Here is a 27,614-nt window from a genome sequence, read left to right as displayed (position 1 = left end):
TGACTAATTTGTTTCTAATTTTTTAGGTCAGTTTTTGTCTTATGTTGCTCATTGTTGTCTTCACATGTTTTTGACAGAAACCAAGCCAATTTGCTCAGGTTTCAAAGTGTTAAACACATAAATAAATATAAAGTATTTAATATTTTCCCACCAAAATCTTACCGGTGTGTTACCGAAACACGATTTATTGTTAACCAAAATGTACAGGGGAAAAAGAAGTGTTAACTAAATAAATAAAACATGAACATTTCAAATACCAGCTACTTAAATGTTTCAGAGACTGTTACTTATTTTACTTTGTTACTGGTGGATGGGGTTTGCGTTGCATGTGTAGGACTTGGATTCATGACCTAAGTATTTCTGAAATTCTGGCTACTGCCCTGATGATAATTTGGCTCTAATACTTCTCAGGGTGTACACATTTTTCATGACATATTTCTGACTTTTTTTTCCTTTTAGTTTTGGTGAAATATGTTAACTAACAATTAGCCCACTGTCATTACTTTATAAGGAAGAAAGTTTTTTTTATTTCAACACAAAAATAAGAAAAGTGATTTTTAAAAAGTTCCACAAACGACTGTAAAGAAAAATAACAAAAAAATAAAAATAAAAAATAAAAATACTGTTTAAAGATCTCTGACACGAAGCCCCGCCCACTCTGCAATGTTGCATCAGCATCGCAATATCCGGACTACGTCATCAGCCCCTACCCGGCACTTTACTGCTTACATCTCACACTGTCCGCGGACTTGCAGAAGTTATCTCTCAAAGTGAGGTAACTTTTCACTTGTGATGGCGGACCAGGCTGTCGTGGAGAAAATGAACGAACTGCAAGTCAACGACACCAAAAAGGTGACACCTCAGTCTCGTAACCGGCTACATTCACGTCCTATTAGCTAGCTAGCAGCTAGCCTAGCCGGTGGTCGGATTCATGCTGTCATTCAGCGTCCAGCAATGTGGCGATGTGGCTAGCTAGCTTTATAGTAACGTTGTGCTAGCTTTAACTTATATGTGACGCTCAAATTAGCTGAAGAGTAAGTTTCATGTTTGTTTTCATCTGTTTAGGTGTTAAAAATGCGACACATTGCCGTTGAGCTAGCCCAGTCGGCGAGTTTGGTTTGGCTAACGTGGCATAAAGAGTGCCATACGCCAAATTCCATTCAAAAATCTGTCAATTAAATGTTTCACTGCTTGTCGGTAGGCTCTCACGCATATTTCAATAACAGTTAGGACCTAGCAAGAGTCATTTATGTTCAATTTGTAAATCAGCATACACCAAATGCTCCAAGCGGATCTTTTTCATATAAACTTGTCTCTTAAAAATGGTTTGTAACGTTACTTCCACTCATTTCTAATAATAACCTTAGTGTGCGTTACAACTTGGAGGGGGCTGTCAGGTGGTGAGCACTACTTTTAAATTATCACCGGGTCACTTGCATGCTGCATTTACCCTTGTAGTTTTTGTGAAAGCTTTTCACTCATACTATAACTGCTCTGTACTACTTTTTAGCACTATGTAACAACCAATTTTAAGATAACAGATAATTATATTGAAGTGTTAATATGTTTATGTGCCTCCTGTCAGCAGTGTACGTTCCTATTGTTAAGCATTGTGCTAGTGTTTACCTTTCCAATCTCTTATGTAAATAGTGCGTAGGTTGTGTACCTGAAGTTTTCTCTGAGTAAACTTCATACCAACTTGTGTTTCATTTGCTTTCCTCTTGATAAAAGGTTACTAATATCCTGGTGTGATTTGTGCACAGGGGGGAACTGGAAGTGGGAAAGATGGAGGAAAGAAGAAGGCTAAAAGTGCTGCAGGGGATTCTGGAGGCAGGGCTGAGGTGAGTTTCGCAATGAAGCATCAGAAAGTAATTAGATGCTATTATTAGACATAATGATGTTTTGTTTCTCAAGAGGTTGAATCATGATGCATATTTAGTGCTTGTGGAGATCTGTAATTGCAGGCTCACGTTTCTCAAAGAACTCACACACTGGCTTTATGGTTGTTAAGGTTTTTGATCAGATACTAGTATGGTTAAAACTTTTAATGTGGTAAAGCACTCCACAGATTTCCAAGCACAATGAATAACAGGTCAATCGGAAACAAACCTTGGGATAGTTTGAGCATGGATACAAGTTACAGAACATATTTCAGCAATCTAAAAGACAGACTAAATATGAGGTGTTGCTTTCAGTACATTACTTGCCGAGTAAAGTGGTGTGTCTTTGTACTCCTCACTGTTTTGTCCAGATGTTCCATAATAACTCAAAGTAAAGATGAGGCAAGCTGAGAAGATTAGAAGATAGTGGGTAGACAAAGGAATTAATATTTCAATTAAATATTTTTAATATATTTTACATAAGCCTCCTGTTTTGGTTTGATGTGTGGCTGACTGAGACTATCAGCTATTGACACTTAGTATTAAGAGGGAGATAAACAAGTCGTACAGATTAATACCCAGTGCAAGTTACACACTGACAAAATTTTACACCACCCTCCATGTACTCACACCTTTTTTGTTTTCATGTAGCTGACACCAGCACCCCAATACATTGACGACCGGCTTACTTTGTACGCCAAACTCAAAGCCGAGCATGAAGCTCTGATGGCAGAGAGGGCTGCGAAGGATAGCCGACCCATCAAGGTGACACTGCCCGATGGAAAGGTGGTGGACGCCGAGTCCTGGAAGACCACACCTTACCAGGTGGCCTGTGGAATCAGGTCAGTGTGTTGACGGGATCGCTGTAACTGTTACCTAATAATGTGACACCTTGCTTTCATGCAGCACAAAAAAAAGAAGGTAAACCTCAAGGGTGCTTAAGGATTTTAATTTCCAGAGATTAGCTGTCAGGTTTGTTTGTACAGCCTGTAATCATTGTTACAGTTTCAAAAGGTTTCACAACACCCACGTTATGAAAACGGTAATTGAAAGTGACACCTGCCAACCTTAGACGTCCACTGAAGACAAGAAAGTACGCTGACAAAAAACCTCATTAGTGTTAAAAAAGCAGTGGAAACTTTGCTGTGGGATAGTCTGAGAATGATCTCCCTGTCATCTTGGTGCAACATACAACAGGAACCAAAACTGTTTTAACAAAGGTTAAATGTTAATATCCAAAGCTATCACTATTGTTGTAAGAGTGGATGGTGTATTGCTTCGTAAAACTTAAAAGCACCATCTTCATCCCCACCTCTGTATTTTCTTTATGATTCAGAGTTTTTACCCTCTGTGGGTCATAAGCCTGTTTTTAAAATCCTAAAATTCTCATGATCAAGGCAGTTGGGTAGTTTTGTATGTGTATTTTAATTTCAGAAGCCTGGGGGGAGAACTTCAAAGGTGTGGCACTGTACTGTAAGCAGCATCCCCTTATCTCCTCCTCTCAGGATATAAATCTGTCAAACCAGCAAACACATTGTATGACCAGGGGCAATGTACGGGATGTAACAGACGATGTTGTGTTTGACCTCTTTTGATCATGTTTAGGTGTTCAAATTGCTTTTTTCTAGTATAATGTCAAATACCATTAATAATTGTGTACTTCTGTGGAACATTTCCTTGTTTTACATCCAGCCAAGGCCTTGCCGACAACACAGTGATTGCCAAAGTGAACAAAGGTGTGTGGGACCTGGACAGACCTTTGGAGGACGACTGCAGCCTTGAGTTGCTCAAGTTTGACGATGAGGAGGCTCAAGCTGTAAGTCCACCTCATCCCTGCTCTGACACAGTGCATATATTTGTTTATTTTTCCCCCTTACATATGTATGAGGGGAGTGTATTATCATAAATTCATTCTTAACACCCTCGTCTGGATTCATAGTGTGCTCCTTTTTGAGCACTAAAAATTGCAATCACCTGCCTCAACATATCATTGAGATTTGTTCTATGTGAATTGCTTTCTCATGGCGCTAACTTGGCGTCTGTGATATATAGACTATACTCATAATGGAATACATATACAAAACAGTTCTTCAGATTTTCTACCATCAAATCCCAGTTGAATATTCAGAATAATTCATAGTTTTTCTTTATAAATTTTGTAAAATGATGTGCTAAGGTTATAAATTATATTATCTCACAAGTGAAAGTGTAATTTAAAGAAATTTGGCGGTTACATACCAGTAGAGATGGGGGAGAAAAATTAATACAGCATAGTATCGCAATATTTTGGGTGGCAATTTTGTATTTATACACGGATGCCAAGTATCAATTTATTATATGAATTATTGATATTGCATATACAAAGTTTTGGTAGCCTGCTAGAAAAATAAATCAGTTGCTTTTTCAGTCCACTTGATACATTTTTTGCAATAAAACTGACTGAAGTGAGATGAATAGACTCAAAACTATCTTGTTAGACAAATCAGATGTCATTAACATTTTTTGGGGACATAATTTGCAGTTGAGAAAAGGTAATAAATCGCAGTACATCTTATTGCAATACTTCACATATCGCCAAACATTTAAAATCGCAGTAATATTGTATCGTGACTATTTCATATCGTGGGACCATTGCTGGGTACTTAGCAGTTCCCAACATCTTGCAGAGTTCGTTCAACCTTATTGATATGTAGCTAGGGCAGGCAAGGTTAAAGTGATGAATGAAAGGTTTACAATCAATAATAAACCTTAGAGCTCTGTGATGTTCCAACTGCCAGAGACGCAAAGACATTAAAAGGAGACGTGAGAATGTAAAACACTGCAGCCATTGTGTACTGTCATAAAAGTGGCAGCAACTGGTCCCTGAGAGAATAATGAGACTTGTTCTTAAATTAAAAGCCCAATTTCAGCTTCATCTTCTATACAAGGTGCTGAATATTTTACCTGAAGAGGAGCCAGTCAGTTGACATTCTTAAGCACCATTTGTCAGCAGGTTTCGTCACATATCTTAAAGATTTTCTGCTTTTTTTTTTTGTATTGTCAGCACTCAGGAGAAGTGATTTTACTCAGTTTAAGTGGTTTAAATGTTCTTAAGGGCTTCAGCGGTGTCTGCAGCACAGTAAATGATCAGCTCAGACATGAAGGTCACCAGTCTTGAGTTTCCCACACAGTCATATTTCTCACTGTTATTAAACTGTGCTATTTTTTCTAATCCGGCAATGTGTTTTTTGTATATTGTTTAGGTTTATTGGCACTCCAGTGCCCATATCCTGGGGGAAGCCATGGAGAGGGTGTACGGAGGCTGCCTCTGCTACGGTCCCCCCATCGAGAATGGCTTTTACTATGACATGTTCCTGGAGAACAATGAGTGAGTGGCGCAGGCTTTGGGTTCTGATTTGTCTGTATAATTATTTGTGTTTGTCAGTTCTCAGTGTCATGTTGGTGTGTACTTCAAGACTTAGCAGCTGTCAGTCTGGTTTACTGGCAGAGACTGGTGACAAACACAAAACAGGTTGATTGTAATGACAGTAATGCCGTCAAGCCTGATTTTTCTTGGGTGTGGATTTAAATTTGCATACTTGTATGTCTTCCCATAGGATTGGAAGCCCTAAAAGCAAATCTATTCAAAGCACAAAACTAGAGGTTATGCCTGTGAAGCTTTGAAAGTGTGTTGAGACAGCCTCAGAAATGTGAACACTTCTTTTTCGTAAACAACTTTTTCACTTGACCTTTCCCTGAAACAGATGCATTTCTCCCTGCTGCAGGCTGCAGGAGAGCGTGAGGAGTGCTGTCTAATTAATTCTACAACCTCCTTAATGAAGTCATTTTATGCTAATGGCATTCTTGGAGATGTTTTTTTTGCAAGGATATTTTGACATTGCTCCAGCCCTAAAGCCAAGGACTTTCAACTATTTGCCCATGCTTGGCTGAGGTTATCAGTTTCGGGAAGTCAAAAGAATTACATCGGTGAACAAAAGGCCTGGCCACATGGCGTATTGTCTGGTCACATCCATGATGCCCTCTAGAAACACTGGCAGACTAAATTTAGCCACAAGTGCACTTTGCATATTAATGTGAGACTAAGTGAGGCAGTCATTGTCTTTGGATGTAATGTGCTTGTTGTGTTTCTCTTTTGATGTTTTGGACAGGGGCGTATCGAGCAATGACTTCCCATGTCTGGAGACCTTGTGCAAGAAGATTATTAAGGAAAAGCAGCCGTTTGAGAGGCTGGAGATCAAGAAGGAAACTCTGCTGGAAATGTTCAAGGTATCAGAAAACACAAACTCATTTTAAAAAGGAACATTTAACAAGCAACAGAGCTCTGAAACTACTTCTCATCCTCGACAGTACAACAAGTTCAAGTGCCGCATTCTGAATGAGAAGGTCACTACTCCCACCACCACAGTTTACAGGTGAGTCCATGGTCTGTGCGTGTAAGTGTATATCTTTATATATTAGTTATTTAATTAGTTTGATATGGACATCACTGTGGCATTTGTAACCTGTATTTATGCACAGCAGCCAGATGCACTGTGTTTAGTGTTTGTAGTGAAACACTAATTTTCAACACCTGTCCACAAGAGGCTTTTTTGAAAAGTTTAAGTCGAAAAAAGAAAGAGTACATCCAAATACATACTCAAAAATACATCCACAAATTTATCCACAAATACCCTAAAACTTCATTTAATTGCCTGGGCTATTATTTGCGTGTATCACTGAAATCAATGGGCCTATATTTGGGACAGGTGTTCATATGGGACAGGCCTTCAATTCCTATCATTTCAATCAAATTGTTTATTTAAGTCAGCATGAATATTACTTGAATAAAAATCAGGTTTCAGATAATATAGAAACTATGAATAACTCATTTAATCTAGCTCCAACAGACAGTACATCACAACAATACTCACAACTTGGAATAATTTTTATGAAAAACCCTTTCGATACTTTTGATCTGAGGACCCTTATGGACTAAAGGAATATAGATTACTTACGGGGTAATTGAGGAATGGATACATAATCGAGGTAGCCAACAACCCGGTTTTATACATCTGAAGAACTTCTATTAAAAACAAAAAAAGAAAAGGACAGTTTGGCAACCAGACCAGGCGCCTCATTCAGACAGGTGCTTATCTGTCAAAATGTGTAGCCACACCAGGCTAGTAAAAGGAACAAGGCTTTTAATTGAAGTTTTAGGGTACATACACAAAAAAACAAATTACAGGTGCATCTGCAGGGGTGTTAGATGTGAGAACAATGTTTCTCTTTTAGCGATGATTCATTATCTCTCGTAAACACATTAAAATTGTTACATTTTCTATTTGTTTGTTAGACAGTTGTATAGTTTTTCTCCCTTAACAGAGCAGACTGATTGTCCAAATTATGTTCTGCAATGTAATGCAATGAGATGGTTACCGATCGTTGAGCCCTGTTTGTTAATACTGTATGTTTTTTCTTATGTCAAAAAATCCCATTCAAAGACCAAAACAAAGAATAAATCGATCCTACTGACAAGTATTATCTGTGTCGCAAAAGCCTGATGTAGCCTATTCCTCTGTGTCATAGGCGTCTTTCATTACGATGAACATGGGCACTGTATTACATATCAATTCAATCCCACCTGGACTCCCCTGCAGTCTGAAGCAAACACGAGTGCACCAAATTTGCGACTGAAAATATCCCCCAACAAATACACTATTAACTCATTTGGATAATGTTTGCTAAAACCTAGTGCCCAGTTATACTATGAAAATGATCTAGCCTCTTTAAAGAATTAAATCATGTTTCTTTTTAAAGATTTACATCTTAAGTAGAACCCTTTGGGCTTGGGGTCAAGTGTCAATGACAAAAACACTTACCCTATTCAGTATTTTCAAAATGCTCAGCATGTATAAACACTCTGTATTCCAGGTGTGGTCCCTTAATTGATTTGTGTCGCGGGCCCCATGTGAGACATACAGGGAAAATCAAGGCACTTAAGATCCACAAGGTGAGACTCTTTCTTTCCGCACATTATGTACATCAAACCTGTTGTTAGTGTAAATGTGGATTTATCGTTGATTAATCCAGGTAACACTTCAAGTGCTGCCCTGAATGTCTGCAGGAAGCACATTTGTCCCCATTTCTAGAGCTACCTTATGTTTTATTCTCAAGGGATTTGAAGGACCCAAAAGACTGATGAAAGCTAACATATTCCCTTTGTGGTGTGCTAGAATTCATCTACATACTGGGAGGGAAAGGCGGACATGGAAACCCTCCAGAGGATCTATGGAATCTCCTTCCCTGACACCAAAATGCTCAAAGACTGGGAGAAGTTTCAGGAGGAGGCCAAGAACAGAGATCACCGCAAACTGGGCCGGGTAAGAAGTGAAATGTGAAGGTGCTGGCGGCTAGAAAAAGAGTTGGTCTTCATAGTCATTTTAAAATAGTCTCCTGTAGGTTTTACTCCCAGAAAGGACTGTTTTCTACTGTATGTCATGAAATGTAGGTAGGATACTTCTGAAGTATAAGAGCCAGGAGTGGGTTTAATGTGTGTCTGATGTTATCAAGTCACATCTTTTCAACAGCATTCCTCAAAGGCATTTCTGAACAATGTAAAAATACAGTACTCCTGGTGTTTTTGCAGCAGAATAGTAACAAGAATCACTGTCCTACAACAAGAGAAGCAGATTTCTTTATATATTTTTAAATGTCAAACGCTCAGAAAGTATCACTGACTTGGGAAATTGGTAGAAAGTTGTTTTACATGAATAGTATCGATCTAGAATAGCATTATACAAAAAATACCCATGACTCATTTTCAGCTTTGAGTGATGGCAAAATGGTGCTTAACACCCATGGTGTAAATCAGCAGTAGAGCTTTTCGCAGCAGGCATTTTGACTTGTCGTAGTAGGAAAAGCACAGGTACAATTGTTAACAATAGTGATGGCTGCATTCCACTTAAGGGAGGTCCTGGCATTGTGCATGCTGGCTCACTGGAATACATTACAGGGACACTTAATGGAACTGAGCCATCTTTAATGTTATCATTTTCACCTGTGCTTTATCTACTATGATATGTCAGAATGTCTGCTGTGGAAAAGATGTTCTTCACAATTTTGGAGCAGTTTTAAGAAACTAGGAATATCCTTACTGCCATGTAATAAATTAAAAACCATGTTGATAGCGAAGTGATGGTTCATGGTGTGTGTGTTGTTGCCTTTCACTCAATAACAATAACAGGTGTGTTAAAAAAAAAAACAATCTGAGCAGTTTGTATGTTGTCAAACAAACCCTGGTTACAGTTAAACATGTGATGAACCCCTGCATTATTAGATAAACCAGTTTGGCCTGAGTGATGGCTCTTTTTTTACTGTCTTCCATCACACTAATAAACCTGTTTTTATTATTCAGGAGCAGGACCTGTTCTTCTTCCATGACCTGAGTCCAGGGAGCTGCTTCTTCCTGCCTAAGGGGGCCTTCATCTACAACACCCTGATTGAGTTCATCAGAGTAAGTCAAAGCTGTCTGACCCACAGCGGATAATTGCTGTGATCTCACTCTAAACTTTCCGACAGAAGAAAAGACAGAGGGTATGAATCAGAAAGTTTAAATTGGCAGAGAGACCTGGGGAGAAGGGAAGAGCAGATTTGGATCTTTAGTCGGCCTGTGTAATAATAATGGCTGTATACGTGTATTCACAAGATGTATTGCTGCAATTTTAAATCACTTTAAGCGTCATATTCTTTTATACAGAAGAGCAGTAAAGGATTGGTTATATGTTGATGATGTGGCTTCATGTCATGGTCTCGAAACTGATAAAGTAGCGGCTAATGAATATAGTCTTAGAACCCCAGGGCTGTGCACATAAAACAAATTAATTTAAAACATGAACATGTGCGTGCAGATGCAATAAAATGCAAATTTATGTCCGCACCCTCTCTTCCCACAACAATAATGCTGTAAGTAGGTGTTGACAAATCAAATTTATGCTCATTCAATAGGAGATTTCTCATTTTTAGCAGCTAATAGAAACACTTTGTGTTCAAAGGTTAACTTCACACTGTGCAAACTTAATTATGAGTCTCAAAATAGCTCATTATTATTACTACTATTCTTTGGAATAAATTCAAATAAGTAAACCAGGTGTGATTAACAGCATTGAAGGAAACCTCTGTTGCACCTGCTCTGTTATAAAGAGCCACAGATCGATCTGATATAAAACACTTACTTTCTTGGTTTTCAGTCAGCGCAGTCATAATGCAGTGCACATTTGAAGCAATTTCACTTTGAAGTGGTAAAATAGATTTCTGACTGAGGAGTAATGAGATGTGTTTATTAAACAGCTCTGCCTATACAGGCAACAAAACACCCAGAGCATTCAAATATTTTTCTGGTATATGACTGTCGGGATTTGAAATAAATTACCCTATTTTATTTTATTGTTGCCATCAGCTTTCTGTTTTGAATTTTAAAACTTATATCAAACTAAACAGGCCAACTCAAGGTGCATTAAAGCACTACAAAAATGTTACCTTTTCCTTTCAGTTCACAGGGAGTCCCCTTCATGATGTGTAAGCAAACTGAAGTGTGAATATTGAATAGAAAAAACTGCCCTTATTGTCATTGCACAGTGTACAATGACATTTGCTGTGCAGCTCCTGAAATGGATACATTAAAACTCCACATATGCATGCACGCTCACACCCACACACACATGCGCACCTGCCATACAGATAAATAATGCTAATTAAAAAAATAGATAAAAAAGAAGTAATAAAAAGAAGTGGCATATTAGAAGCTACAGTTTGTGCATTGTGCCAAATGCTATCACACCTTACAAAGACATGATTGCACATTTAAAAGTTAGTGCACATTTCTTCATTTGTATGGCAAATACTTGTCCAGTTGTCACTCCTGTGGGATGGAGTATTGTGGTGATGTTAAAGGGACAGTGCACCCAAAAATGAAAACTCAGCCATTATCTACTCACCCATATGCCGAGGGAGGCTCAGGTGAAGTTTTAGAGTCCTCACATCCCTTGCAGAGATCCCAGGGGAGAGGAGGTAGTAACACAACTCCACCTAATGGAAGCTTACGGCGCCCCAGATTCAGACGTCCAAAAACACATAATTGAAACCACAAAATATCTCCATACTGCTACCCCCTCTCCCCTTGGATCTCCGCAAGGGATGTGAGGACTTTAAAACTTCACCTGAGCCTCCCTCGGCATATGGGTGAGTAGATAATGGCTGAATTTTTATTTTTGGCTGCACTATCCCTTTAAGGTTGGTTGTAGGGTTGGGCACTGAAGTCAAGTCAAGTAAAGTAAAGTAATACGTTGACTACAAAAATTACCATTTATATATCAGTTACTCATGCTGTGTTGTAGGGATGTGCCATATCATGTTGTTCACGATAAAACCAGTATAATTTTTAATATCACATGAAAAATCAATATTGTTATGCTTGCGATATTTTGACTTATCGACATATAGACATCATACTGTTACCCATGGCAACAACAAGCATGGCTGAAAGTGAAATTATTATCAACTGTGGCATCCTGAATGTTTTATGAACAGCTCCCGGACTTCTCAGACCCTTTTAGCGACTTACCGGTCAGAGGGAATTCATTCAGCGGCTCCTCTGGCAGCAGCACAGCGTCTCTCCCTCTCCTCTCTCGCCGTGTGCACACGGGAGTCGGTGTTGTCAAGGGATTTTATCATAAACCTTTGGTAATGTAAACCTGCGTGCTGCTCGCGGCTTGACAGAAAACAACATATATGTGAATGTGCGATAGTTCTGGTAGCATAACAGCCTGTCACAGGTTATAGCATGATGATTAGAGGGGATATGTCAGAGCATAAAGGTCCAGGTGGAAAAAAACACACATGCCTCCAATGAACGAAGAATCCCAAAAACATTGTTCATGAATTGAAGTAAACAAGGATCACATTTAACGACAGCAAAACAATATCAAAACATCCGTTTACCATCTCTTACACAACTTGTGCAGTATAATCTAAGTCTCAGTACTTCATGGACACATGCATTTCCAGTTAATCGATACAAAGCTCTATGGCTGGCTTTCAATCTGCAAGTTGTTTGGTCTATTTCTTTGCAATTTAATTTTAGTAGTAGCCTATTATCACTGCTGTTCATGATTGTTTTTTTTTTTTTTTTTTAAATTGAGTACCTATTCCACATATTTGTTAGGTGTGTCTAAACAGAGTGAGGGAGGCGAGCAGACACACACACACACACACACACACACACACACACACACACACACACACACACACAAGCAGATAGAGACAGAAGATTAGCTCTACGTGTGATAAGAAAAGAGCAGAGAAGCAGAATCGCTGGTTGACCCCTGCTGCTTCTTCAGAAAGTACATTTTTTTATTGCAGAGTTGAGGACCTAAAAAAGGTGCCATTAGGTGCTGGTACTGGACTCCAGGTATCGATTTGAATGTGAGTGGCACCAAAACCTATGAAGGTGTGAGGGATGGTGTTGTGTGGAGTTCAGTTCAGCGATGAGGTAGAAGCTATTCTCGAGCCTGGGAGTGCAAGTCTTTAACGCCCCGTAGCGCCTTCCAGATGGCAGCAGAGAGAAGAGATGGTGATATAAGTTGCATGAGTTGCATCCTTCAGATTGCTGTTGGCTCTGTGGAGGCAGCATGATCTGAAGATGTCTTTCAGGGAGGGCAGGGGAAGTCCAATTATTTTCTGGGCTGTGTTTATGACTCTCTGGAGAGCTCCTCTGTCTGCTGCTGAACAGTTGGCATAACATACTGTAATACAGCATGTCAATACTCTCTCTGTAGAGCAGCGGTAGAGGGCACGGGCAGCTTCACAGACAGGCTGCTCTTCCTGAGTGTCCTCAGGAAGTAAAGTTGCTGCAGAACCTTTGTTGCCAGAGCTGTGGAGTTGATTGTCCATGTGAGATCCTCTGTGATGTATTACTAGAAACTTGAGGCTAGAAACTCTCTCCACTTCTACTCCTGTGATGTTTAGAAGAGAGGGCTCCTCACAGTGTCTCCTTAAGTCTCTGATGAGTTCTTTTGTTTTTTTTATGTTCAGTGATAGATTGTTTTCTACACCATCCTGACAGTTTGCAGACTTCATCTCTGTGAGATAAGATAAGCTTTATTGTCAGTCGCAAAGCAAAAGAAATTCTCATTTGACAGCACTTGATATCAAACAGACAAATAAAAAAACATTTATAAACAACACACACACACAAAATATGACCATAACTGTTGAAACTGCAGTTGATCAGAACAATACAATTCAAAGACTGTGTTTGAGGCGTGTGTGGGGATGCAGTCGTATGTATAGAGGAGGGGACTCGGCATGCAGCCTTGTGGTGCGACAATTCTGAGAGGTGGGGACTGATTCTGACTCCCCATGGGTGATTGGATAGTCCTTGACCCACATGCTCAAGGAGTTTCCAAGACCCAGGTTAAGCTATTCGGTGACCAACCTGCTGGGAACAATAGTGTTGAATGCAGAGCTGTAGTCTATAAAAAGCATCCTTACATATGGCCCCTTCTGTTCAAGGTGGTTCACAGCAGTGTGGAGAGCTGAGCTGATGGCATTATCTGTGGATCTATTTGCTCTGTAGGCGTACTGGTGCTGGTCCAGGGTGGGGGGAGGGTCGATTTGATGTGCTTTAAACCAATCTTTCAAAGCACTTTGCTGTAATGGGTGTGAGTGCCACTGGTGTATAGTCATTCAAGCAGCTTGGGCCAGATGCACACACGATTTATACACTAAAACTATGCATACGCCTTTTCCCACACATACACTGGTATTTAGAAAGGAAGAATGAACAGTAAGAATTTTTTGCTCCTCAATTTCACTGATTGTGTTATTTATTATTTATTTATTTATTATTATATTTGTGCAAGCTGCAAGGCAGTCTGTAAAGTGTCAATCAAAGGCGCATTTATAAAGTTAATTTTAAAGTATTTATGAGTGATGAATTTTGTCATTGTTTTTATTCATCTCTCAGGTTAGTGATCAGTTAATGTTTTTCTGTGGAGCAATTTGTTAAGTCATTTTCAACGTGAGCTATATGAGTGAATCATTGATCATCCTTTTAACGTTTAATAATAAAAATGATTGAGATTTTATCGGGATGATAGTTTGCAGAAGTGTGATAAATTAGTGGTACGGACTCTACAGATTGCAACAGCTGTGTGACAGATGCTCTGGCACTGTCGGAGAACCTCGCCAATAGGACACAGTTAGTAAAATTGCACTGTCTTTACCGTACTCCTCATTGACAGTTTAATGAAAGGTGGAGGGGCACAAGTATCGATAAACACTCATTTCTACATTAATTTATGGCTAAATGTGGATGTGGAAATGAGGCTCGTGCATGTGCACCCAGCACCACAATGATTGAGATTTTTATAAAACGGAATCAGGCGTATTTATGGCTTTATAAATGTGACGAAAAGAATGAGGATTCACACACAGTTTTAGTTGGGAATTTACAATTTTATTGCTTGGCCCCTGGTGTTCGCCTGTTTGGGCACTGGTGAGATAATTGCTGATTTCAGACAGGCAGGATAGTAGACAGGGACAGGTTGAAGATGTTAGTAAACACCTCCGCAGGCTGATGGGCGCAGTCTCTGAGCACTCCTCCTGGAATCTCATCATGCTAATGCAGCAGTTTAAACATCCTCCGAGGTAGTTTACTTTTTCAAAATTTCAGCCTATTTATCAGTGAGTCCCCAGGTTTTGACAAACAGTTTTAGCCGGTTGTTTGTAGTTGTGATGTGTTCAGAGCATTATGAAGCCGAGTTGCTTGAGGTGCCAGTAACCCAGAACAGTCTTTGTGAGAAAACCTTTTTTCTGTCTTTGGCAGAGCGAGTACAGGAAGAGGGGTTTCCAGGAGGTGGTGACGCCCAACATCTACAACAGCAAGCTGTGGCAGACCTCTGGCCACTGGCAGCACTACAGTGAGAACATGTTCTCCTTTGAGGTGGAGAAGGAGATCTTCGCCCTGAAGCCCATGAACTGCCCGGGACACTGGTGAGGTCTTTTTCTCTCAAATTGAGATTTCTGTGAAAGTGTGATTTCAGTTTCCAACCCACACCACTTCTGTTACACACTGTGTATCAAGTCATGCTGCTGTAAAAAAAATACATTTTTTCAGTTAGTTTCTGTCTCTAATCAGAGAAACAACTGTGTTTAATGGAGGCAAGGCTACTCGTTCTCTCCACTTCTAAATGTGTTTGTAGAATTTAATGAGCTCAGAATATTGTTGTTTAACCTTTGTACAATATTTAGTTTTAATATCTAACAAAAAAGATTCTGTGGCAAACAGGAACAACCATTAAACAGTGTTTTAGCACGCTTGAATAGCTTTATAAGAGTTTGCACAGGGGTTTATTATCAGGAGCTGATGCAGTCTTCGTGAAATAGCCTCACATTTCACTGCTACAATAGATTGTCATCCAGCTCTGCTCAACTTGTAATGGACTGATGCTCTTGCCATGTTTTCAGTTGTTGAATGACCCAGTTCAATTTGCTGCTGAATGCTGCATTGCAGTGTAATGAGCCAGACTGCAGCTCTTTGTATTCAAATCTTTTATCTCCTTTTTACTTTTCCAATCTTTGTGCTATCCACACTGGCAGCCCCTCTGGAGATCAGACTAAAATGGAAATTAAGCTCGCACATTTTTGTCAAAGTGTTGGATGTCAGTTAAATCAAGTATTGAATGCAGTCTTTCTTAGTAGAAAAAAAGCAGTAAGGCAATTTTCAGTTATTTTGATAACTCAAGGTCAAAAAAGGCAGTGGTAATTTGCGTGTTTTTTTTACACAATGCTTGTGTTTCTGTTTGGCTGCAGCCTGATGTTTGATCACCGGCCACGCTCCTGGAGAGAGTTGCCCCTTCGCATGGCCGACTTCGGCGTCCTGCACAGGAACGAGCTGTCAGGAGCCCTGACAGGCCTCACCCGTGTCCGCCGCTTCCAGCAGGATGATGCTCATATCTTCTGCACCATGGACCAGGTGAGGCCTGCACTGATGCATTAACATGATGCAGCCATGTTCAGACCTTTTTAAGTCGTACAATAAAAAAAGTGACCTGATGGCATGAGTAAATGTGACGTAAAGGGTAATTCCACCAATTTTACACATCAAAGTCTGTTTGCAAATGTTGTGAACTACTGTATGTGGAAAAGTTGCTTATAGCCCTGATTTAATTGACTCAAGTGGCGTTACTTGTACAGCGTCTGTTGCAGCTGAAGACAATGAAAACAATTAGGGGATGTGAAGTTATAAAGAAGTGAACTTACCCCATCTCTGTCAGCTACATTAGGTGCTACTAGCATAATACACTCCAATCTCTGACTGAGCTGTTGGTTGTCGACTTGCATCGTGGATGTAGGTGCCAGGTTTTGACAAGGAAGAAGAATGTGTGGAATAAAACGCACAATGTCTCTGCTTCTGCTGCATTGATTCAGATGCCTTTTAAAAACACATCTGTCCATCATGACTCCGACAATGTCATCGGAGTGCAGTGCTAAATCAGTGCAGAACTCTTAAAGACAGCATTTTATTCATACCACTGTCACATTTTCCTGGCAATACCTTTTGATAAATGTTTCCACTTGCTATTTAGATCAATAAAAATACAACAGATGTATTTCTAAGATACACACTTCAAAGCAAGTTAAACAATGTTGAGACATAAAACAAACACACAGTGGAGAACGTAGTGGGAAGCTGTCCCAGTTAACGGAGATGTGGCTTTCTGTGGAGAAGAATTTCTCTCTGTTTGAAGAAGCCCAGTTCTGAAGGCTCTCAGTGAATCAGTGTCTTGCTGGCACCATTTATTGAATAAATTCAGGTAATGTTGTCAGTGAACAGTCTGTCACATTCTCAGGTTAAGTGAGAGGACTCCACAGGCTGCTGCAGTCTGGTGTAGCAACTTGCATCTTAAGTCCTTTCACCACGGAGGTGTGCTGTCAATATCGATGCACACAAACAGGATTTTGGAAGACAGAAGAGATTTCTTAATTAGGTTGTTGTTCTAATGTAGTAACACCGCGACTTGAAGCCAGGATCCCACTGATTTTGTTTTCTCTTTATCAGTAATGGTAGTGGATTGGATGGTTAATTGTTTGATTGCTCTTTGTAGACAAATTAATTCACTTTTAATTTTTCACTTTGACTGCAGCAGCAGCTGAAAAGTACTGCTTGTACTGTTACTGTCTTCTGTGACTTATCATATTGTGTTTGTAGTTTGTAGTGTTCGCAGATGGCAGCTCATATTTAGGACTTGAGAGTGAGACTTTTCCCTCTAACATAGAGGCACTTCTTTTCAGTCTCGTCTTAGTGTTTTATGTCCTGTTGTACCACATGTTTCCTACATCCAATTTATCACTTGTAGTGGAAGTGCATGATCGTCCTACTGGGATTTGCGGGGTAGAGCACCTTAGTGCAGCTATATTTTTCAACTACATCTACTGGAAATAGTCAATCATGATGTGTAATCTCCAATAAAATGAGCAGTTTATCCTCTCATTAACCTGATTACATCTTATGAATTCATTCTTTGTTAACCTCTTCCACTCTGCAAGGACACTGGCATCCTCAAAAATTGCCGTCTAGCTAGAGTGAATCATATGTCACGTGAAACTAGACGATCTAAGGAATCCATTGGTACTAACCATGTCATGCTAGCTAGAGGGTTAAATAACGATATCTAAATGAAAATGGCTTCTATGGGTATCCAAGTCTCCTCTTTATAGACACCTTCACTTGAAGACGTCCCATGAAGTTTTTTTCTATTGTATTTGAATATTTCTGCATACTGGGGTCCCTAAACAGTCTTGGAATTGCATAAATTGGGTATGACTGAAAAAGCTGAGACAGTTGTGGATTCAATGAGCCCAATTTTATTCATGTGTGATGTTAGCCTCCAGAGTTGCCATTTTATTGTAGTGAGAACATTTCTTTGAAACTTCACCTCACTGTATAAAATGACCTATTGTGACTCCTAGGACACACAAAATTTTACAACCACAAACTAGAGACCTTGGGCATTCAGAGGATGTCTGGCTTTTATAGGTGTATTAACAATAACAGGGTTACTCAGTAGTTTTTGCTCAGAAAAAAATGCGGTCCTTCAAGAAATTTCCAAATGCTAAATGTTTTTGACACCAAATCAAAGCATAGATTTTTCAGTGGTGATCCTCAAGGTCTTAATATGGTACTTTGTGGGATGTTTGACCATTTGTATCAGTTGCTGAGTGGTAAAAATGCTTAAATTCAGCACCAAATCTGTTTAATACATAGCATCAACACAAAAATTGCTGCAACAATTTGAATGACAGAATTCAGCATGGGGATGGCCATCATATACTTCCATCATAATGTTCTAAGCTCCCATACACTCCAAACTTTAATGTTTGAATAGGTGTAAAAACAAGAACAATGTTTATTATATATTTATGACTAGAAATACTTGACACAAAACTGAGCTGCATCTTAAATTAATCTTCAGGCTCCCAGCTTTCAGATGATCTACATTACTTCTATGTGCCACATACCGCTGTCTCCCCCTAAAGATCCCCTTTTGTTTTTTACCCCAGATTGAGGAGGAGATCAAGGGCTGCCTGAACTTCCTGCGGACTGTGTATGACGTGTTTGGCTTCACTTTCAAACTCAACCTCTCCACAAGACCAGAGAAGTTCCTGGGGGACCCAGCCGTCTGGGACCAAGCAGAAAAGGTAATCAGAAGGCCTCTTGTTTCCCTTGTATGGTTGAAAATGTGAATGCTACTCCCACAGAGTCTCACTGGGGAATCAAGACGCTGACCTGTGATATTATCAACATGAAATGTGGGAGCCGCATCACAGATGGCTAAATAAAAGTTTGATTTGCAGACCTAGAGAGCGTTTATATTTTAATGAATGAGTTTTGTTCTGTAGAGCTGCTATCAGTTCTGAAGCAGAAAATGCTCATTCATCTCCAGAGAATCTACATCAGTGCTGTCTTTGCTGTCAAATCACATTCCTTCTCTGTGGATTAGCTCTACATTTCACATCTTAGATTCAGCTCTGAGTTTCTCTGGGAGAGAGCAGGTAGTGTTTAAAACAATCTCGAACAAAGTAATAACAAGAGTGAGCGCTAATTAGTCTTTATTGCGTGGTGCTTTCAGCATTAGACGACACAGTGGGTGTCTCTCTTGGGACAGCTTCAAGTATAACAGATGATTCTGTAAAATCACTAAAAGACAGTTGTTGGATACAGGTGCCACCAGTTAGGGCTGGGCGGTATACCGGTTTGTACCGAAAACCGGTATTTATTTTCGTTATGCTATGAATTTTTCATATACCGCAATACCGGTGAATAGCCCAAACAACGTCCGGAACGTGCGCGGCGGGAAAGTGTTTCAGCGGGGACCCATTTCACCGCTGCACACGACAGGCACGCTTCAGCGGGTGAGAGAGAGCATAGAAAAGTTTAGAGGCGAGAATGGCTGCCGGAGAGAGTCCTGAAAGCAGAGCAACTGTACACGATGACCCAGAAGAACTCATACCAAAAAGAGCAGTGTTTCCCCTATATGCAACTAGCAGCGGTGCACCGCCGTTTACAATTCTCCTCTGCTCTCTGTATCGCGCACGGCGGAGTTTCGCCCCGATGTGCACACACACACACACACACAGCGCACACACACAGCGCACACACACAGGTAAGTACACTAGAGCACGGCTCGGACCGCATTTTCCTGACCGAAGACGACCCGTCCCGAGTCCGAGACAGTTACGGCCGGGCTCCACTGGGCACGTCAGCGGCGCGACACGTCTGTAGCGCGAGTCCCGTAGCAGCTCGCCCCCTCGGTTAATCAATTACAGCGGCTCCACCAGCAACGGGAGCGGCGCGACAACCCCCGTCTGTCGCGCAACAACTCTCTATTTTAGGTGGCACTTCTATTTTTGTGGCCCTACGCTCCCCTACGCGACCCTCCAGCAGATAAAAACTACATGAAATAGTGTGCTAAACGAGCACAATGTGTTTTTAAATGAATAAACCATTATCAGAGGTGATATGTGATGATTTTTTTCATGCATTTATCCATGTTTAACCGTGACATTGTGTAAATGTCCGTGGCGGACATTTGAAAGCGAGTAGATGACAAACAGTACAGTAAACTTGTAGATAACTCAAATATATGTAATAACTTAGGTGGAAAATGCTTTAACATTTCATGCAGCCTACATGCCTACGGCTCGGCAAATGGTAAACAACCCCGCTGGCTTCTCTACGTGTTGCTTCCATACGCAGTCAGTGGAGCCCAAATGAATGGAGCAGAGCGTGTGTTGTGTTCAGGCTTGTCAGGTAAATAACAAATTCCGACACTGCAGCATGTCAAGTTGGCCGAACATGAGCGAAATACCGTGAAACCGATATGATTTTTTCTTAAAACCGTGATATGAAAATTTTGTCATACCGCCTAGCCCTACCACCAGTATTGTTTTATCAGTAGCACAAGTATATGAAGCACATCCAAATTGTTTATTAGTCTTGCAAGCCTTTATCTGAAGGCTCTAAATAAATAAATAGTTGTCTGTTGATGACGTACACGGCATCTGTTGAGTTTCACAGCAGGGTGAGATTTTCTTTGCCATGACATTTGTTGTCTTCTTGAACTGATTGTTTGGAGGTATGTTTTATTTCACCAGTGAAATATTACATCTGTAGTGCACATTATCACACTCGATACGAGCCAGAAAGATGTTTTTGTTTTCCTCTGTTTAAGTGTTTTTTATAACACTTCTGGAAACTTGTTACAGAATAAGATGATGCTTTTTATGCCCCACTGGCTCCAACCACGTGTCATCTCCTTCTTCATTGACTGTTACGTTTTAATCATATCGATATGCTCATCTTTCTGTGGCAAAATGCATCCTCTGTTCTCTCATGCATGACCTACTGGAAGGATTTTACGTGGTCTTAGGGTCCAACAAATCGCACACAGTGGCGCACAGGGGGCTGTATCCATATTCACACTGTAATAGATGACAACTCAGTAAGTATGGGTAAATGAGCCAGATATAATGCAGCCAGATATGGGTACTTATTGGTGTTTTATAAATGCTCCTTTTAATTTCCGTCCCTGGTTCATAGTCAGTGGTGTCATTGTGCTGTCCTCAGTGCTTCATTTTAACTTCATTCTTAATCGTGTCTTATGCCCGCTGGCAGCAGAACATTACAGATGATAGTGGAAGTTATTTTTAACATGTTATTTTATTAACAATCAATCCAGTGGCCACAGTAACTGTTAAATATTAAAGACTTTGCAGTCTGCTGACGGACAGAATAGACCAGTGAACTTAAAGGCTACACTGCAGAGATTGTTGCTCACTGCATGTGTTTCTCACAGTTTTCAAATTAAGGATAATATGAGTAGGACCAGTAACACATCTGAAGCTGTGAAAAACAGAGGAGAATTATAATAGCTTCTAAGTTGCAGCTATTTGGTTGACCTATCATGACACTTTTCTCCAAGGAAAACATTTCCTAAATTCAGCACTGACTTTTTATGATTAATGTTTACATGCTCAAAGGTGGAAAATTATATACACAAAAAAACTGACTTGCAAACTTGGCACAGCGACTGGAACAGAACTTGCTGCATGTTTCCCTCACCTCATTAACTCCCATAAAATATTATTGAGACGTTAACATTTCTCAGTTCAGTGATTAGTTCCAGATGAAGAAAATGTCAGGTCTAAATATACAGCTTTGCTTAACACCACTGTTTACTCGCGTGTTGGTCAGCCGTTGACATTGTAACAAAGCGGTAATTGTTTTTACAGCAACTGGAGAACAGCTTGAATGACTTTGGGGAGAAGTGGGTTCTCAACCCCGGTGATGGAGCTTTTTATGGACCAAAGGTGAGCCATGTGCTGCAGTAATGATGTACTTAAACTGTAAAACAGCAGGAGGGTCGCTGCTGAACGCTCGTGTCGTTTCTTTGCAGATCGACATTCAGATCAAGGATGCCATCGGCCGGTACCATCAGTGTGCCACAATTCAGCTTGATTTCCAGCTTCCAATCCGCTTCAATCTCTCCTTCGTCAGGTCATTTACTGCTTTAATATATGTTTAAAAATAAAATGGCAGAAGAGTAAAATATTGTTTTTTGTGGCTGCAAATGCATGTGTATCATTAAGCATACTGTAATTCAATTTGCATAAACAAAGAAGTTTTGTGTAAGAAATATTGAAGAAATTAATCCATGTTATGGCATATATATGGGATGACTTTAAGTACTGATGTGAAAGTAGAAAATAGGATTGCTTTAATGAAACTATATGATGTACATTTATGGAGAAATAAAAAGACTATTGTAGCTGCCCCAGAAGGTATGGAGTTTTTAAAATGTTAAAGTAAAAATAATGCTGTCTTACAAAGAAAAGAAACATTTGCTGTCCCCTAATAATGAGAAAATACTAATTTCTCCAGATGATCACTGTTGTTGTCGTTTTGATTTTCTTTCTTTGTGTGAGTTCCTAATTTTTTCCCTCCTTCAAATGATTTTGCAGCCACGACGGTGACGACAAGAAGAGACCAGTGATCATCCACAGAGCTATCCTGGGATCAGTGGAGAGGATGATTGCCATCCTGACTGAAAACTACGGAGGCAAATGGTTTGTAAACAGTCATTTTTAAAAGGCTAATAGGTGCTGATGGGATGCTTTACTCCTGAGCACTGATAGAAACTTTTAGATTGACTGAACAGGAATATAACGGGGGAAAAATGGGGGTGTAAATATTTGCTCATATACCTGGTTTGCTTTTCTGCTAAACATTTCAATGTGCCCTCTTCTGTTTCAGGCCGCTGTGGCTCTCTCCTAATCAAGTGATGGTTGTACCCGTGGGACCGACCTGTGAGGAGTATGCCCAGAAGGTAACCACTGACCGCAGCTTCCTTAGTACATAATGTCACTCACAAGATTAGATTAGATGCAACTTTATTGTCATTGAACACAGAGTACAGACACAGGGACAACAAAATGCAGTTTAGCATCTAAACAAAAGTGTAAAAAGCAGTAGAGTGCAGAGTAATGTACATAGTGGGGATATAAAAAGCAGTAAGGGGTTGACATCAATACACTAGATACAGTATAAGCAGTGTGTAATGAATACGCTAACAGTATGAACATGTGCAACTCAAACTGTACTGAAGTTATAAGACATTTCAAAGGAATACTTCATCCACAGAACGACCATTTATTTATCAGTTACTCTTCCTGTGTTACACTGAATTTGTAAAGAAAACTTGTTATACTTGCATGGCTCCAGTGAACAGAGAATCCAAATAAGGTGAATAAGGATGTCAGTTTAGGTTAATTTTGCTTTTGAGAACCCAATAACTGCAGGTTAGCTAAAGTTAGCTTTGGCTGCTCTTCAGTGAGCATCATCCAGGTCAGGTATAGGCCTGGGACGATCAGCGATCAAATCGTATATTGCCGATTGGAGGGTTGCCAGGCGATTTGCTGGATATCAAGGCGATTTTGGAAAAAAACAGCGCTCTACTGTGCATTAAGAGATGTTTTTTGGGGAAATACATGGCTGTCAGAGAATCCCTGATCTAGAGCAATGACAATCCACAATATGAAATTTAGAGGCAATCGCACAGCCCTAGTCAGGTAAGAGCTAGCTAGCGGTGCTGCTCATTTGGTTGTACTGCTGGTTATGTCCTGGTAGCAGGACAGGGTTGCTGTGGAAACATGGTGGCCACCCCTCCGGTCTACCGGTGAGGAAGCGGCTCAAATTTGAGCTGCAAAACCCCTTTATTATGCTAGCACCACTGGCCATTCTGACACTGCTACCTGTGCTAACACAGCTAACAGCCGCTTACTCTCTAGGGCAACCTTGGGAGAGACTGGAGGGTCAACACAATGTTTCCACAGCAGCGCTGTTGGGATAGCGTTAGGAGCAGTAATCGCCAAATGAGTGGCACTGTTAGTTGGACCCGGTTGGTGTGCAGTGCAGTAAACTGACGAGCTACAAAAGTAACCTTTAGCCTGACCTAGGTAACCTGTCAAAAATATTATTGGCGGTTATTCAATAAACAGTTAACTATTGACATCCCTAAAGGCAAACATTCTTGATGAATTGAAGTAAACATGGACAGTGTTTAATAATACCAAAGTTAAATCAAATTATCCATTTACAAACTCTCACCCAACTCATGCAGCTTAATCCAAGTGTAATTTTTCCAGTTGTTTGCTCAGTGCTTCACAAACACAAGCATTTTTGGTAAAATCTTACAGTTTAAAAACTCAGTACAAACAGTCTCTCACACACAGACGAGTAGTGTGCTTTGTGTAGGTAGAAGTGTGATATCGTAACCCACTTCTCCCTAAAAATGCATGTTTGAGAAACACTGAGCATACGACTAGATAAATGAGACTTGGATTATACTGCAGAAGTGTGTGTTTGTTTGTTTGTTAACAGATGTTTTGATACAGTTTTGCTGTTGTTAAACGAGGACCCTTTTTTACTTTAATTCATGAAGAGTGTTTGCCTGTTTTGGATTCTCCATTTACCCTAAAGGCATGCAAGAAAAACAAAGTTTATTTTCTCAAATTCAACATGTGGTGAGAAACTGATAAACAAATGGTCGTTTTGCAAGTGAATTATTGCTTTAATTCAACAGTGTGTTTTATCACATATGCACCCACAGGCAGGAATCCTGTCCTGTTTCAGCACTGCTACAGTGTTAATTGTGCTTTAAGTGTGATGTTTTATGCTTATTGACATGGCCTTAAAATATTTAACAATATAAAATACTGTCATCTTCTGAAGTTCATGTTTCTGCATCTTTAAAAAGACTAAAAGGAGAACCACATGTTTGTACAGCTTCACTTGTATTTTCATTGCTCAGGCCATTGGTTGTATTAATTATGATTTAACAGTTTACTCACCAAATGATTTCTGAGATCTCAGAGTGGGGCTACATTGTCAAAAATCGACTCAATGGGGCAAGAGAGAAAAATGGCGTGAAAATCACACAGGTTGTAATCAAGCTTTCATTTTTAGCCACATCAGCTACCACCTCATTTAGAGAACCCTAAACAGAGGACACAGGAATACTGATGGATTTGAACTGCCAGTTCACCTCTGTTTTCTCTTCCAAACATATTAAAACTAATCTGTTGGCTTGTTTACAACCTCACTGATTGTCTGACTGCTTGTGTTTGTTGCCATGTTGGACCTATTTTTAACAGGCACAGTGTTATAACAACTGATGGCCAGAGCAACAAAAATAAACCCAAGCTGTAATAGTAAAATTTAGGTTACCTTTTAAATCGTGTGGAAACTGAATTTGATCAGTTTTTGTGTTGAACACGTTACTTGAACAAAAAATCCGTTTGTAAAATAAACAGCTGCACTGGCGTGATATCCATGTAATTGGAAAAGACAGCAGGTCAGTCCACACAGCGTGATAATAATGGTTGCAGAAATATAATCTTCAGTACAGCCAAATTGACAACTTGTCCAAAATGTGCTAGACCACATTTGAGAAACAGATTTATGGAGGTCAGTTAAAATGATGAAAGGGAGTGAATGAACTTTTTAAACCCGCTGGCACGGACTTAACTGTTTCACTGTTGGTTGTCTGTCTGGTTAATGTGGCAGGTCAAGCAGGAATTCCACAACAGCGGCTTCATGGCTGAAGTGGATCTCGACCCCGGCTGCACCCTGAACAAAAAGATCAGAAATGCACAGCTGACACAGTACAACTTCATCCTGGGTCAGTGGCAACACACTCTTTCGTTCACTCTTCTGTCTTTTTCCTATCTTTGATCTTTGATCTCTTTCTCACTGTCAATCTGGATATTGATTTTTGTTCCTCTCCTTTGTTCTCTTTGCATGTTTCCCTGCTTGGAAAAGTGGTGGGAGAGAAAGAGAAGTCAAGTAACACGGTGAATGTACGCACCCGCGATAACAAAGTCCACGGCGAGCGCACTGTGGAGGAGTGCATCGAGCGTCTGAAACAACTCAAGACCTGCAAGAGTCGAAACGCAGAAGAGGACTTCTGAGCTTCCTCACACTCGCTGCTATCAGCTCGTCCTCCTCTCAACAGCACCTCGAGTCTGGTAACTTTAAACGGGCTATGTGGTTGGAATCAGTTTTGGATGAGGGATAAAACTACTCTCACATTGTTGCCTGGTCTCTGCTTTTTGTCCCCTGGAAATCCTGTTTTTTTTTTTTTTTTGTGATTCAACAATTGTCTTTTTATTCGGTGTCTTCCGTTGCCTCTTTACTGTATCATTATGTTTTCGGTTATCATGTGCCGTGGTTGCTGTACTCATGGAATGAAGTATGATTGTCCTCATCCCTTCTGCTTATACAGAATACAAGCCCAGTTTGCCAGAAGAAAATGTTCACATTTTATGTTTCTGCAAACAATGAATATGTTTCATATCGTCTCTAAAGCTGCAGACAACTTTTTTTCTGGCGACCCTTTGTGGCATTTGTGTGGGTGTTTTTGGTTCTCAACATAGGTGTTTCTAGCAGCATATTGCAGGGTTTCCCAGCAGCCTTTGAGCCATCAAACCTGGGTGTTTTTTACCGACACACATTGCGCCGCTTTAATCACCGAATTTGGGTGTTTTTCACCAACCCATCTCTGCTTTTCCAGCGGGTTTTGTGGCACCTAATGCGGGTGTTTTAAGCCAAAACACGATCTTTTCCAAACAATTACCAGCTGATTTTTGTGCCAAAACCTAACCACACCTTTGCCCCAGTGATTCGGAAAGATTCAACAGATCAGCTACAAAATAATGTATAAATGTAGCGTATTCGTTGTTTGCAGAAACTTAAAATGCAAAGACTTTTTGCTGTAGATTGGGTTGAGAAGGTGATTACGTCTTTGAACATCTGATTGATGAACTGATTAAAACAGAGGGAGAATGGTTTGTTACACTGTCTTAACAGTTTCTATCAGTCATTCTTTCTTCAGGGAATTGTACATGAGTTACACTTTTGATAATTAAAAAAAAATCTATTCTTGATCTGTGTTATGCTTTTCTTTTCCATGGCAACGTATTTCTTCCTGTCCTCAGTGTTGTGTTATCGTCATCTGTAAGGATATGGAGAAAAAGACACAGTTAATGAGCATTATAGCATAAAGTAATCATGCAGCTGACAAAGTCAACATGTGCTAAGATCAATATATGGTTATAGGTCCTACTCACAGTCCACATTATCATGAAATGTGGTGTTCGTCAAGTCACAACTCTCAACTCAATTTTAGGATCCTACATATTGTGGCCAGGGTTGAAATTATTAGATAGTTTGCAAGTGGAAACATTTAATTTTCCACAACAGAGTGGTGCAGGTTTGGATGAGAGTTGGGGAGATGAATGTCAGAAAGGTGTTCCGCTACAGTAAAACTGGATCCTTATCACCTTCCTCCACGAGTCCATCATCACTTAGGACGGAAATTGGCGATGTGCTGGAGGGTAAACACCTGATGCTTCTCATTATTACATGCTTACTGAACTCAGAGACCATTTACTCTTGCTGTCTGCACCATTACACTGATACTGTCTACTCTACTCTATAAATAAACAGCAGGAGTCTGTTTATTCCTTTTTTCCTAAGAGGAAAATGTTTCCAATTACATGTAACCAGCTGGACGAAACATGCAGAAACACCAATAGAAAATCACACAAATAACTGTGTATTACTACTAATGCTCAAGT

The 27,614-nt window shown here is 40.1% G+C and overlaps 1 protein-coding gene and 1 long non-coding RNA gene across 2 annotated transcripts in view; one reads left to right on the top strand and one right to left on the bottom strand.

The window, feature by feature from the left end:
* The first annotated feature begins 694 nt into the window (after window positions 1-694).
* On the top strand, window positions 695-26,921 carry tars1 (threonyl-tRNA synthetase 1). The gene is made up of 19 exons (XM_033619445.2): window positions 695-852; window positions 1,764-1,841; window positions 2,532-2,722; window positions 3,573-3,696; window positions 5,123-5,247; window positions 6,029-6,146; window positions 6,228-6,292; window positions 7,791-7,869; window positions 8,093-8,239; window positions 9,274-9,372; window positions 14,743-14,909; window positions 15,729-15,891; window positions 18,480-18,617; window positions 21,711-21,788; window positions 21,875-21,975; window positions 22,440-22,544; window positions 22,732-22,804; window positions 25,543-25,657; window positions 25,798-26,921. Exons 1-19 carry the CDS (start codon window positions 793-795, stop codon window positions 25,944-25,946), a joined length of 2,175 nt encoding a protein of 724 aa, XP_033475336.2. The 5' UTR covers window positions 695-792; the 3' UTR covers window positions 25,947-26,921.
* Window positions 26,854-27,614, bottom strand: part of LOC117252487 (uncharacterized) — a 184,754-nt gene continuing 183,993 nt past the window's right edge. The window contains exon 5 of the long non-coding RNA XR_004501331.2: window positions 26,854-26,989. This is a non-coding gene — a long non-coding RNA (uncharacterized LOC117252487). The remainder of the gene's footprint in view (window positions 26,990-27,614) is intronic.

Source organism: Epinephelus lanceolatus, chromosome 9 (genome assembly GCF_041903045.1).
Source record: "Epinephelus lanceolatus isolate andai-2023 chromosome 9, ASM4190304v1, whole genome shotgun sequence".
NCBI lineage: Eukaryota > Metazoa > Chordata > Actinopteri > Perciformes > Serranidae > Epinephelus > Epinephelus lanceolatus.
This window is presented reverse-complemented; position numbering and strand designations above follow the sequence as displayed.